General features: G+C 39.3%; 1 protein-coding gene across 5 annotated transcripts in view; it reads right to left on the bottom strand.

The window, feature by feature from the left end:
- Positions 1-12,409, bottom strand: part of MYO1B (myosin IB) — a 104,444-nt gene that overhangs the window by 49,458 nt on the left and 42,577 nt on the right. For all 5 annotated transcript variants that reach the window (XM_033064597.2, XM_033064596.2, XM_033064594.2 and 2 more), the window contains 3 exons: positions 8,273-8,367; positions 5,206-5,310; positions 2,258-2,304 (listed from right to left, as the gene is read on the bottom strand). In XM_033064597.2, the coding sequence (XP_032920488.1) occupies positions 2,258-2,304; positions 5,206-5,310; positions 8,273-8,367 (247 nt within the window). The remainder of the gene's footprint in view (positions 1-2,257; positions 2,305-5,205; positions 5,311-8,272; positions 8,368-12,409) is intronic.

Below are 12,409 nucleotides of genomic sequence, written 5' to 3'. Positions count from 1 at the left end.
CAGCAGCCCTCTCTCCTCGCTGGGCGCTCTTGGAGCACGCACCCCAGCCCAAGGAGAGCCGGAGCGGCGCTGGCAGCCAGCACCATTCACAAGCACGGGATGTCTGTCCCCGAGCGTGTGCTGCCTTGTAAAAGTGATGGATTTCTCCCTCTGAACTCCTTCTCTGGAACTCAGGAGACCGGAGGCAACAATTAAGGGGCTGTCGCCGCACAAGCGGTTTCAATCCCAGCCGCATTTCCTTGACTCGTGCTTGACTTCTCCACATGGCACAAGATCACCCCCAGTCTTTGGATCGTTTTAATTTATTTGACAAGTGCTCAATGGAGTAACAGCTACATTCAACAGTGACAAAGAGGACGGGCTGTGCAGAAAAGGCAAAAGCAGTGCTGCTCGCATTGGCAAGGGAGTCAGGAAAGATAAAAGCTGCTGGTAGTAATTCAGCCAAATTCCAAACTCCGGAACAGAGGACACTGTTCACAGTGAGGGGTGAGGCACTGCAACAGGCTGCCCAGAGACCAGGGCAGGGGCAGGGCCAGCTGGGACAGGGCTCTGAGCAGCCTGGTCCAGTGGAAGATGTCCCTGCCCATGGCAGGAGATGGTCCTTAAGGTCCCTTCCACCCAAACCTAAGACTCTAAGATCAAAACAGCACATTGAAAAGCCTTGTATTTATACTTCCTTATTCACTGCCTTTAGGAAGAGACTGGGTTTTGTTTCTTTTTCTATTTAACTTATTACAGAACATAAAAAACCAAGCACTTTGCACTGACTCGCTCGAAGATACTTTATAATTTACTGGCTTGACTCCAACTCTATTTTCCTTCCCATACTGTCTTGTTCAAGGTAAATTCACAGCTGATTCGAATTTCAGAGATAAAAAAATTAAATCAGATAATTAAATTTTCATTTCCCAAGGACTTGGACAGCTGGGTGTTTCCAAAGGTATTTTTAACTCAGTGTTTATAAGCAAAAGACTTGAAAGGCAAAGTAGTTGTTAGTTCCACTTTGTCCTGGAAAGACTTCTGGGCTCATCATTTCTGTAGTGTCATGTCTGATAACTGCAGTCTTCCTAGCCTTTCTATTAAAAAAAAAAAAAAATTAAAAATCTCTACATGTGCCCCAAATTTTGGCCCTGCCCTTGTGGTGAAGACCCCTTGCTCTGTTCACAGTCACAGGCAATGAGCTGCAGAGCAGAACATCAACTGCAGAGGCAGAACATCATCAACTCTTGAGAACTATGAGAAGGGAAGGGGTAGATACCTCCCAAGTGGGAAAAAAAAGCAGCTCTCCAGTCTCACAATGTCCAGCACTTTTATCCATTTGCTTTAACTCACAACACACCATTATCCCAGTGGACAGAATTTCCTTCTCAACTTCACACATCTCACAACATTACTCTTCTGGACACAAGTGAGCAGATTACAGAGCTGTATTCAGCTTTCTGATTTCCACAGGAGAAACTATGGTAAGTTCACACTTCTGAACCTCTCAACTCCAGCATCAACTTTTCTGTATTTTTCAGCTGCAAATTCTGATAATTTCTCATTCAGTTTCATGCCCAAAAATGGTTGCATTCAACCAGTTGATTACAAATAATTTAAGCAAAAAAATAACATTACAAATGTACATATTAAAACTGAAGTTGTAAACACATTTTGAAATGTTATGGAAAGCAAATGGGAACCTAAAGTAGTAATTTAAACAAAAAAAACCAATATATGAATGGAAAACAAGATCACATTGATTGGAGAAGCCAGATTGGAATAGAAAGATCTACTTGCTAAGCAGACCAGTTGCTGGACACATGGTCTCTGACACTAAAGGCACCAGTGCCAGAAAATTAAAGAATCCAGCTGCACTGTAATCATGTTTTCATCCGGTCACAGGCTGCCACATCCTAATTTTGTTTTTCTTCTTTAGCCTCCACTTTGATATTCAATTGAACTCCATGCCCATATCAGAAACCAACAAGATTTCTGGCCAGGAGGTGAAACATCTTTTAAGAGGCTTCACAATAGAGCCCTACTATTGGTAATGCACTGGGGAAGGAGAAGGTGCTCCTGTGTACAAAATGAAATACTGATTGGTGCTGAAGGCGTTGCCTTCTTCAAACACCACGGTCCTCAGACAGCTACAAGAAAGCTCCCCAAATTATTCCTCCCCTTTTTACAGATGCCTTGATGGCTGATACATGGTGAAACAGAAATAACCACCAACAGCACGGCAGGCTCCCTGAAAAGGACTGAAGGAAATACTTACAAATCTAGAGGAGTTGTCGTTCCGCACGGTTTTGGCATTTCCAAAAGCTGGAGAAAGAGAAAAGCAAATGCAACAAGCGAATCTATCAGTAAAAACAAAATATGCAAATGCTAAAATATCTAGGTCTGCTTATATATTTAAAGGAATTACAGACTTCTGAGAAACAATGCCCTGTTCATTGTATGGGCATCAGTCCCTGGGAACAGAGTGTGACAGACGTGATCACAAATTACAAAAACCTATAGAAGTCCAAAGAAGTTTTGTCTGAACACTTTCCTTGTTTAAAAAAGCTGAAGAAAAATATACAAGAGGAAATGGTTCCAAAACAAAACTGTATCCACATTAAGCATATATCTTTGGAGTTTGAATCAACAAATTCTTAATATTATTCCCCAATAACTTTAAATACAGGAAATACTTCTTCATAGAGAAAGAAATAAATCCTAGTTCATAGAATATGTTAAAAGCCGGAGGCCAGAAGTGAGCTAATTACAGAATGACACTTATAAAATTGTTTGCATAGGGAAATTTAATCAATGCTTTGAAACTAATTTATTTACACCATTTCAACTGATTAATCCTACCTCAAGCTGAATATTAATCAGCTGAAATCAGTCAGATTTACAACGAAAGTTTGTCTTCAGCTTGACCTAAACTAGCTTTCTGAATAGTTTGGTTTGAATTCCTTTAGCTCAAATTTTATGACAATGAAAATTCCCTGAGAGTGGATTTCCCAGGGCTACATTCACATGGACAGTCACCATCTCAGAGCACGGGCAGGACAGGAACTCAGACTGGGGGACAATTCAAGCTCTAAAACTCATTGTCCAAGCACATGGAGTCAAACAGGAGTGTCTCCTCCATCATTAGGTACAGCACTCCTACTGCCAACAAGAGACTTTATTTATCCCAGTATTTATTTACATAGCATATATATATATATTCGAAGATCAAGTCAATGTTTTTGGACAGAAATAAATACATGCCTTTAGGCTTTCACAAACTTGCATGAGTAGACTTATTCTTGACCAAAGAACTAGAGCCAAAATGAAAAGTTTGTTGATCCTAAAGGCCAGGATAAGTGAAAGAATTGTTTTTAAAATCTTTATGCCCTGCAATAAATCATCTTTTCAACAACCAAATCGTTGAGCTGCATTTTCTTAAACACAGTGCTGAACAGTAAAGTCATTTATAACTGCATGGAGCCAAGCACAAATGTTCCATTATAAAGCATGAGGCATATTCCTTGGTTTTCCCTAAAGTTCATTGTTTCTAAAAGTTAATTTACAGTAGCAACTGTAGCTTAATAAAAATAATCCCGTAAGATAAATTATGCATACGTAACATTTATGTCATTTTCTTGCACTGCACTTTGACTGAAACAGAATTACATACCCAAAGAAAAATAAATCTAACCACAAATGCTTAATTTCTGTCTAAAACCTACATAAGCAGCCAGGCTTGCTCAGTTTTTATTCCTTATGGAATAAGCCAGTGTCTGACCCTCCAAAAAAGCTAAACAGGCAGCACCAGCACATCAAGTAGAACAAAGAGTACCTTAAAATGATAAGGCAATCTTCAGTAAGCTTGGCTGATCCCTCTTGCATTAAAACAAAGCTTCACAAACCAACAAGAAACCAAACCGATTTGGCAGTCCCTGGGGAACAATCTAGCTTTGGCAAGAAAAGCCTCGGTAGCCAGGATGCCATTTCTGCCTGTATCTGAAATCTGCTTCCAGAACAGAGACAAAACAGCACAGCTCTTCTCTGTGAACCCAGCACAATGCAGGGCTGCAATCCCCCCATTCAGCTTCAAGGGGAACACAGCTGATGGTCAAATAAAGGCTTATCCAGCACTTCTATTATTCTTAAATGACAACATTTCATCCTTTCTTTACAAGTCTTTGCTTACAATTTCTGTTTTGTGTACAAAGACCACATTTTAACCATCCAGTTCCCCACTGCTCTCTGCCCAATTTCTTGCATTCCCTTTCTTTTTTTCTTTTCCACTTTTCCCTCTGTTCTCACTTGCAGAGTCCTTGTCCCCTATAGACTCCAATTCATCACAAATAAGCAAGACAATAAACATAATGTTGACACTCAAGAGTCTTCGCAAACACCACATATGATCTGGCCATAATGCAAAACTGTCTTTTGACAAATGACTGTATCTCAGCACCACAACTGAAAATTCTGGGAAAGACTGAGCCAGGAATTGACACAATACATCTAAATAAGTCAAGGAACATCTAAATAACCAAGGAACTTCTGAAGGCAATTATTAGACAATGGGACAGAACTGCACGCTTTGAGGATCATATATCCTATCTCCAGGGGAAAAAAAAAAAAAAAGATCATCCTGTTTCTGGCAGCCAACACCTTTAAATTAAAATTACTAATTTAAAAAAAAGGAAAAAAAAGCAGGCCAACAGTCACCAGACCCAAGAAACAATAAGTCTCAGGGAACAACAGACATGCATATGGATTGGTTTAGTTTTTAGATCCATTTCTTCACCCTCTTTTTTTTTTTCCCCCTAAAAGAGAAATAATATGCCTTACAGAGCTTGTTTGTTTACTAGAGACTATAATAATATGACTTGGAAGGAAATGAATCAGAGGGACTGAAGTCAAGTCTTTTGATACAGAGAAGCATCATCAAGGCAGGGTTAGGAAAGGGTAAGCCCTCTGAGAGCAGCAGGAGGAGGCTGGGAAGTTTGACCCAACTTCCTGAGCTCTTCCTTCATGAGGGAAACCATTTTCTTGTCAAGAAAACCTGCACACAGCTGAAGAAAACCTTGCAGATGTATCCACATAAAGCATCTCCTATAGTTTTGGACACCAAATAACAATGAAACATCACCAGAAATATTTTTCCAAAGCAGCTCAGCTGGCACACCAGCACACACACACAGAGGCAATATGCTCACACATATTCTGAGAGATTCTTACCTTCAAGGACTGGATTCGACTGCAAAAGCTGTTCTTTTACTTGATTAACCTCTGCCCCTTTTCCACACACAGCAGCTACATATGACATGACAAGTTTGCTTGCCTCTGTGGGGGAGAGCCAAATAAAACAGTGATAAGCATTGGCAAAAAGGCTGTAATGTGATTTTACAGACTAAATCTCCATCCCATTTTCTCAGTGCCAGACAGGAACTGTGAGCACATTCATTTCAGTTTTCTCCTGCACTGTTGTACCATCTGGAAGGGCAGAAGGAGCAATACCCTGCTCTGAGACCCATGCCACTACACCAGCAATTCTCTTGATTTAAATACCTAGAGCCTTTACCCAAAAAAAAGCCACCACTGGACACAGCACATTAGCTGCTCCTTTTCATTTAGCCTCAGTAAGAAGCATTCTTGAAGGGAAGAACATTATCCCCTGTTGACACATTGGAAATGTTTTAATGCAGCCTGAAAATAAACAGGCTCAGGCAGCTTCAAGACATAAAATTCAGTCAGTTTATATCAGCAGATACACAACAAGTGCAAACACAAAACACTTACACACATGCAATTACAACTCTGAGCTACAAGCAACTGAGTAATGCACCATCACAGTGTGCTGCAGTTTGAAAGTAAAACCAACAGAGAAAGTGAAGCATTCATTTAAACAACAAAACTAAATTGGAGGTGCTTTTAATAAAGTCTGGAACAATTTTTTTGGACTCTCAAAGCTACGTTCACATGGGTGTCAATCACCCGTGACAGAAACAAAGATTAGATAACCCAACCCTTATGTTTTTGCTGGTCAGGAAAAAGCAGCTGGAAAATGATTTTGTTTATAAAGAGAGTCTGTGATGGTTACTATAATGCAAAATAGTGAAATTTGAGGCAATATCAGCTGATATACAATGTAATTACTAACAGCTGGAAACCCTATCAATTTGAGACTGTGGTCATTAAAAAAAAAAAAAATCATTACAATTCATTTGTAACAGATCTCCAGAGGTCTGTTACAAATTTAAGGGTCTCTTTTCAGGAAAGAACTGACGGATGAGAAGTTATCCTTTGGATGCTGAGTTTTCCTATTTAACCAAATTTGGTTTTTAGCATTATACTACTATCCCATGTTGCAGAGGAAACTGAGGAAACCTGCCACACAGGAAGCAAGCAAGGAACAGAAACTAGGTGTGTTCAGGGGCTCCCATCTCCTTTATTTGTGCCTCAAACCCAGCTCTCATGTTTGACTCTGCTCCCTTCAATTACCAAACTATTTAATTTTAAATATTTCCTGAAACAGTCAACATCTACAAGCACAGGCTTTCTCTCAGTCACTGAGAGAAACATGCACCAAAGCAGCAAAAGAGCTATTATAATAGTTTACACACAAGGGCTTCAGTGCAGGCTTTGAACACCAGCAGAAGAAAATAAAGGTCCTTTCTCTTATTAGGAACTCTGGCCCAAGAAAGACATCAGGAAGGGAGTTATCACCCCAACATTTCACAACATTCAAATACACCACTCATTCTGGTGATGCACCAAGTTTTCTTGCCCAATGTTACTATCAGTTAACTTTAAAAATATGCAGAGAAACAAGGACAAAATTGGAAGCAAATAAAAAGACCCAACTGATGACAGTTCAGTTTCAATTCTTCCAGGGCAAAAATATCAAATATTCTGGCTACCAAAAAACTAAAATACAGTTATATAGTGTATCTTTACTAAGAAGTTTGTTTCCTTATCTCCAGGAACGTCCTACCCTCTCCGCCCCCTATTTTGTACTTACCTTTATAAAAAAAGAATAATTCAGATTATTCCCCATATGGCTATAAAAATTACAGAACAGTCAAAATCTCTATGCAAATCTAAATCTACTATTTACATATAGAGAAGTTCAACAACTCAACCTCTGATTGACCTTTCAAATGAATAAACCAATAATATGGGTACCTCAGTCGTATGAGGTGCTTGATAATTCACAGCTCGTGAGGAAATCAAGACATTAAGCACCAACAGTTCAGGACTCCTTGCTAAAGTCTGAACTTTTAGACAGAGCCTCAAATAGTCATAATAATAGGAGTTTGGGTTTTTTTAATCTACACTTCTACTGAACACATTTTCTTGTCATCAAACTGGAAATAAGGATTATATTACAAGACTTCAGGACCCCTCAATTGGATACCACTCATCAAAGAGCACCAAAGATGATGCCTACACTTGGTATGTACACAAAATTCTTGGAAAGCAACTTCTTGTTCCCTACTTTGGGTCTTGCTCAGAATAAGCACACAAAGCCCCACATATTCTTGGATGCAAAGGAAAAATCTCCCAAATTACTTGGAAACAGATGTATGCCTTCCTACCCGCTGTCTCTTTTGCAAGTCACCTCTGCTTTAAATTGCTATCTTTGAAAATAACTGGTTTCTTTCTTTTTTAAGGTCTACCTAAAATGCACTGCAGTTATGCAATCCTCACTTGGTTTCTAAACCTCCAGTTTTAAAACTAGCAGGCATTTTCAAGGAAATGTCAGCTTTGCCTAAGAAACTCAGTGTTCTGGCACACAAGCCAATCTTAGCACTGCAGCTGAGCACAGTGTGCATAAGGCTGATAAAATTTCCAAAGTAATCAGTGTAGTTATTTATTTTCCTCAGATAATTAGCATAATCCAGGTTTTAAAGGCGTGTATTTATTGAGAGATAAGCGGAAGCATCAAGTCTACAAAACTCAGAGCATTCAGTTTTCCACATCTTCAAGTTTCCCACCAGCACAGCCTAAATGTTTCCTGGTCCTTGCAGCACTCTGAGGCAAGTCAGCATTACTTTGGTACAACTCTGGACACTGGTGAGGACACTGTACTTAAATGACATGGGACTTCAATGTGGTGACAGTGTGAAAAAAATTATTTTATGTCAGTCCACATCTGCAGCATCAAGTGTGGCAGCATCACTTTCTGCAGTGGCCACACACAAAGGGTTACTGACATCTCTCAACTCTCACCAGCTCCAGCTTCCCTTTGCAAGACTCTCAACACCCCTGAATGCTTTTCAATTAAATCCTAACTGCACCTTACCTGTTTTCCCAGCTCCACTCTCTCCTGTGATGAGGATGCATTGGTCTTTGTCCTGGTCCCTTAAAGATCTGTAAGCTTCATCAGACAGAGCAAAGCTGCAAAGAAAGAAAGAGCCAATTGAGAATTAGAAACAAAAAACTACCAAATACTGACAACAATTGCAATCTGTCCTTTGCACACCCAGGAAGAAAAAAAAAAAAAAAGAAAAACCAACAAAAAACCAAAAATCTCCACGTGCTAATGTTCCATAACTGGTGAAGCATTCACTTTTCAGAATATAAAGACCTACAGAAGCAAACTGGATTTTTTTCTCAGAGGCTTATTTAGACCTCTTCCAGGTCCAAGTAAAGATAATCTTCAAGTTTTCCTAAAGACAGCAAGTTCAAAACAAAATAACAGAATTTTAGGGAAGTGTAGTTATCTTTCTTCATTGAACAATATGTCATATTCTCCACTGAAAAAATGTCAATGCAACATCAGGGCATGGTTTGTCTGAAGATGTCTCTAAGACAAAGGAAAGAGGAGAATCCTAAGAATAATTACATCATAAGCCACAATTGTTACTCACTAAAAAAAATCTCACAACCTTATAAAACACTGAGTATTTTAATCCTTTGGGTATAGCTGGATTTGTGCATGAATATGCAGAATTATTTCCCACTCTGCTCTTAATCCAGTAAGTGTGATGTCATGTAGGGAATCTAAAGAATATAATAAGGACCAACAGATTTCCTGTACCAAAAATGTCTTTTCCTGGAGCTCAGAATATCATGACCCTGAAACTCCTGGGCTGCAATTTGAATCCAGATGTGTTTAACTGCTATGCAGCAACATATACTTTGAAGAAATGCAGATATTTTACTTATATTTAGTTTTCTTTAGTAGTAATTTTGAGACAGAATAAAGATTTTTTTTTTTCAACTGTGTTTTTCAATTAATGAAGTACTCTGGAAACTAAGCATTTTCCCCTTTGAAAAACTTGAACAAGTAGTATCTAAAAAAGGACATAAAAGCAAAATCTAAATAAAAAGGCACATGTGCATAACCCAATTAAAGAAAAAATATGATACCCAAACACAGTATATTGTTACATGAAATAAAACAGCTGCTCAACAGACCAAGAGTTTTGTTAGACTACTGCATCTAGTAAAATATTTAGTGTTTATATATATCCAAAAGTGGATATTGTTTATTATTTACAGCAACCAAACCATGCATGAAAAACAGAAATGCACTTTCAGGTCAGCACAAGATGCAGAATCATTGCAGGTTCAATGCGCTTTTTAGAAACTTGATTCTTTATTCTGCAACAGTTCCGGAGCTTCAGCTGATAACAGCAAACAGATCAAGTATTTGTTTTGGACACTATAGGTATATGGTGCTGGTTTTTTCACAGGGAACCACAGCTCCTTTATGGAAGAGGAAGCTCTTTGCCATGACACCAGCTATGGGAAGCAGGAGCATGATGCAAGCAGGGCCTTTTCTAGAGGCTCCTTGCAGTTTGAAAGCTTCAAATATTAAGCCTACATATACTAAAATTAGTCTGTACTTATTGCTACCACTGTCCCTTAGCTTCAGGCTTTTCTCCCCAGAAGTTTATGAAGAGCATGACATGTCTCCAATTTATCCAGGTGGATGTGCAACACCCTTCTTTCCACTTCCTCATCCCTCACCTGTATTAGGCTCATCCCACATTTGCTTATTTGGGTTTTGGTTTTGTTTGGCTTTATGGTCACATCATGTTACCAGGCAGCCACCCTGCAAGAGAGCCAGGTGACCAAGCGAGGGGCACTCTGACAGATTTGGGAAATGAGGAAATTAAACACCTCCAAAGCAGCTCCTTTGCTCCTGAGCATAACACCCTTCCCTCTGCTTCCAGGGCCTGCCAAGGATGCTCAGCCATCATTTCCCCCCTCTTTGTGTCCCTCCCATCTTCTCTCCTGCAGCACATCTGCCTGCCCAGCTCCATCCTCCACTCTCACTGCTTTTCTCCAGCCTGTTTTGTCCAAGGCACTAAATCACAATTCTCCTCTCTGCACAGATGGCTGCAGCATCCACTTAACACCCGTGATCAAAGGTCATTAACTCCTTTGGATACACATCCCCCTGAACCCAGGGCAAGGCTGATCTCTCAAACATTCATACTGCTGTGCTGATTGAAGCATTTGAACTCAGTAGTTCAGCTGGAGGTGAAAATGTGTTTACGAGAGAGTAGCAGGCTGTAATGTTTTTAGCATTACAACAAAGTCACATTGTGATGTGGCCAACATGCTGGAGAACTAGCAAAAAAAATATAAAATATTTTGCTGCTGCTGAGAGACCATGACACAATTTCTGGCACCCATTTTACTGTTTGGAATCCAAACTACAGTAGCAATAACACTTTACCAGACTCTGTTACAGACATATTTAGGAAATTAATAATATTTTTTGAATGTTGCTGCAGATTTGAATGTTACTTGCAATTTGAAGAGTACAACAGCACTCAGAAAAGCTTATTACAGCACAGATTACCTTCCTTTTTGCAAGGAAAAAACGAAAAGCAACAGGATGAAGATGAAAGAAATAAATTGCACTGAGTATTCATGGGCCATGCGATACAAACTTCAACAACAATGCTGTGATTTCAGCAGGTCTAACAGGAGGAAACTGTCTTTCAGCAAGAAAATAAGACTCTGAGACACTTTTCAAATTTACAGACTGGATGGCTCATTCTGTGCCTCTTGTCCTTCAAGCAGTCTTGGCCATCAACTAGTTTTCACTTTTGAAACAATTTTCTTGGCAGTAGTTTCACACTAGAAAATGAAATCAGCATCAAGCACAGAGGAAGTATTCTCTGTTGATATACTGAGTTATGAGTTAATCAGCTTAGTACCCATTCATCTTTTCTAATACACTGAATTTAAGTTTCTCAACAGCCCCTGTCAAAACGTATTTTACTGCTTGATGTATTTATTAGCTCTCCCTGCACTGCATAGTTAAAGACACCAAATCATGGTTTTTCTCCTTCCTCCACAGAAAAACTGAGAGCCTGATACTGCAATGAGGTTTCTGAAGTTGGAGGAGAGAGGGGGGTTTCATCCAGTTCTGGTTTAATCCAATCTAGTCAGAGATTTCCTGCCATTTTCTCCAATCTACACAACCCACAAAGCCTAATACTCCACCAGGGTATCAAATATTAACTACTAAGAAAAAATAAGCCAGCTCATTTCAAAAGAAGATTTTCCATAAGTACTTATCAAAAGTGACCCAGCAGCAGTGCTGTAAAATCTACCACTGATGTTTCAGCCACTGCTCCAACAATCCAACTGGAGGAGGAATGACCAAGGGTCCATTTAAACAACTAAGACTTGTCTTTCTGGCACTGCAAAAAGCAATAGCACATTGATGTCAAATCTTTTTAAACAAAGATCTTTATCTTAAAGAAAAAGATACATCAATTCAGATCTCATGTTGTCTTTCATGGCACAACATCACACCTCACAGTCCTTCCTATCTGTTATCTATCTTTACAGTAATAGAAAACCCAAACAAAAACAAACTTCGAGTCTTTTAGTTCAAACTGTATCCGATTTAAAAAAATAGAATTTCATGCTACTCATTTAAAAAATAACTTCATTTAAGGTCATCTAAGTTTAACACATATTAATGCTCTACAGACCACAAAGAATCCCAGTTTTTTCCTTTTAGCAACGTGAAGAGACATGGCTCTGTGAAGCCAACATTTGTAACCATGGATTTAAACCACATACCACTCCTTGAGCCACCTCACAATTACAGAGCCTAAGTAAAATTTTAGAATGGTTTAAAAAGCAGCTATAAACCATGTGTTTCGAATTAGCTGATGAGTGTGTCAGCAGTATCAGTTACCATACCTTATAATAAGCTCTCCTTTGATTTTTAGGTTTTCATGGAGGCAGATGACATTCTCTTACCACAACAAACACAGAAGCATTTACTGGAGCTCTCTTTTAGCTGAGACTTAAGTATAGAAGCAATTTGAGATCGAAACACCGCCCACACCTAGCTCAGTGAGCAGCCTCTGCTTCTTTATAGCACAGCCTGTCCAGCCACAAGCTCCAGATGGCCAGATCAGTCCCAGCCCAAAAATTTAACAAAGGGAAACAGCATGGCCCT

The sequence above is a fragment of the Catharus ustulatus genome, chromosome 7 (assembly GCF_009819885.2).
Source record: "Catharus ustulatus isolate bCatUst1 chromosome 7, bCatUst1.pri.v2, whole genome shotgun sequence".
Classification (NCBI taxonomy): domain Eukaryota; kingdom Metazoa; phylum Chordata; class Aves; order Passeriformes; family Turdidae; genus Catharus; species Catharus ustulatus.
The sequence above is the reverse complement of the archived record's forward strand: the minus strand, read 5'-3'. Positions and strand labels throughout refer to the sequence as shown.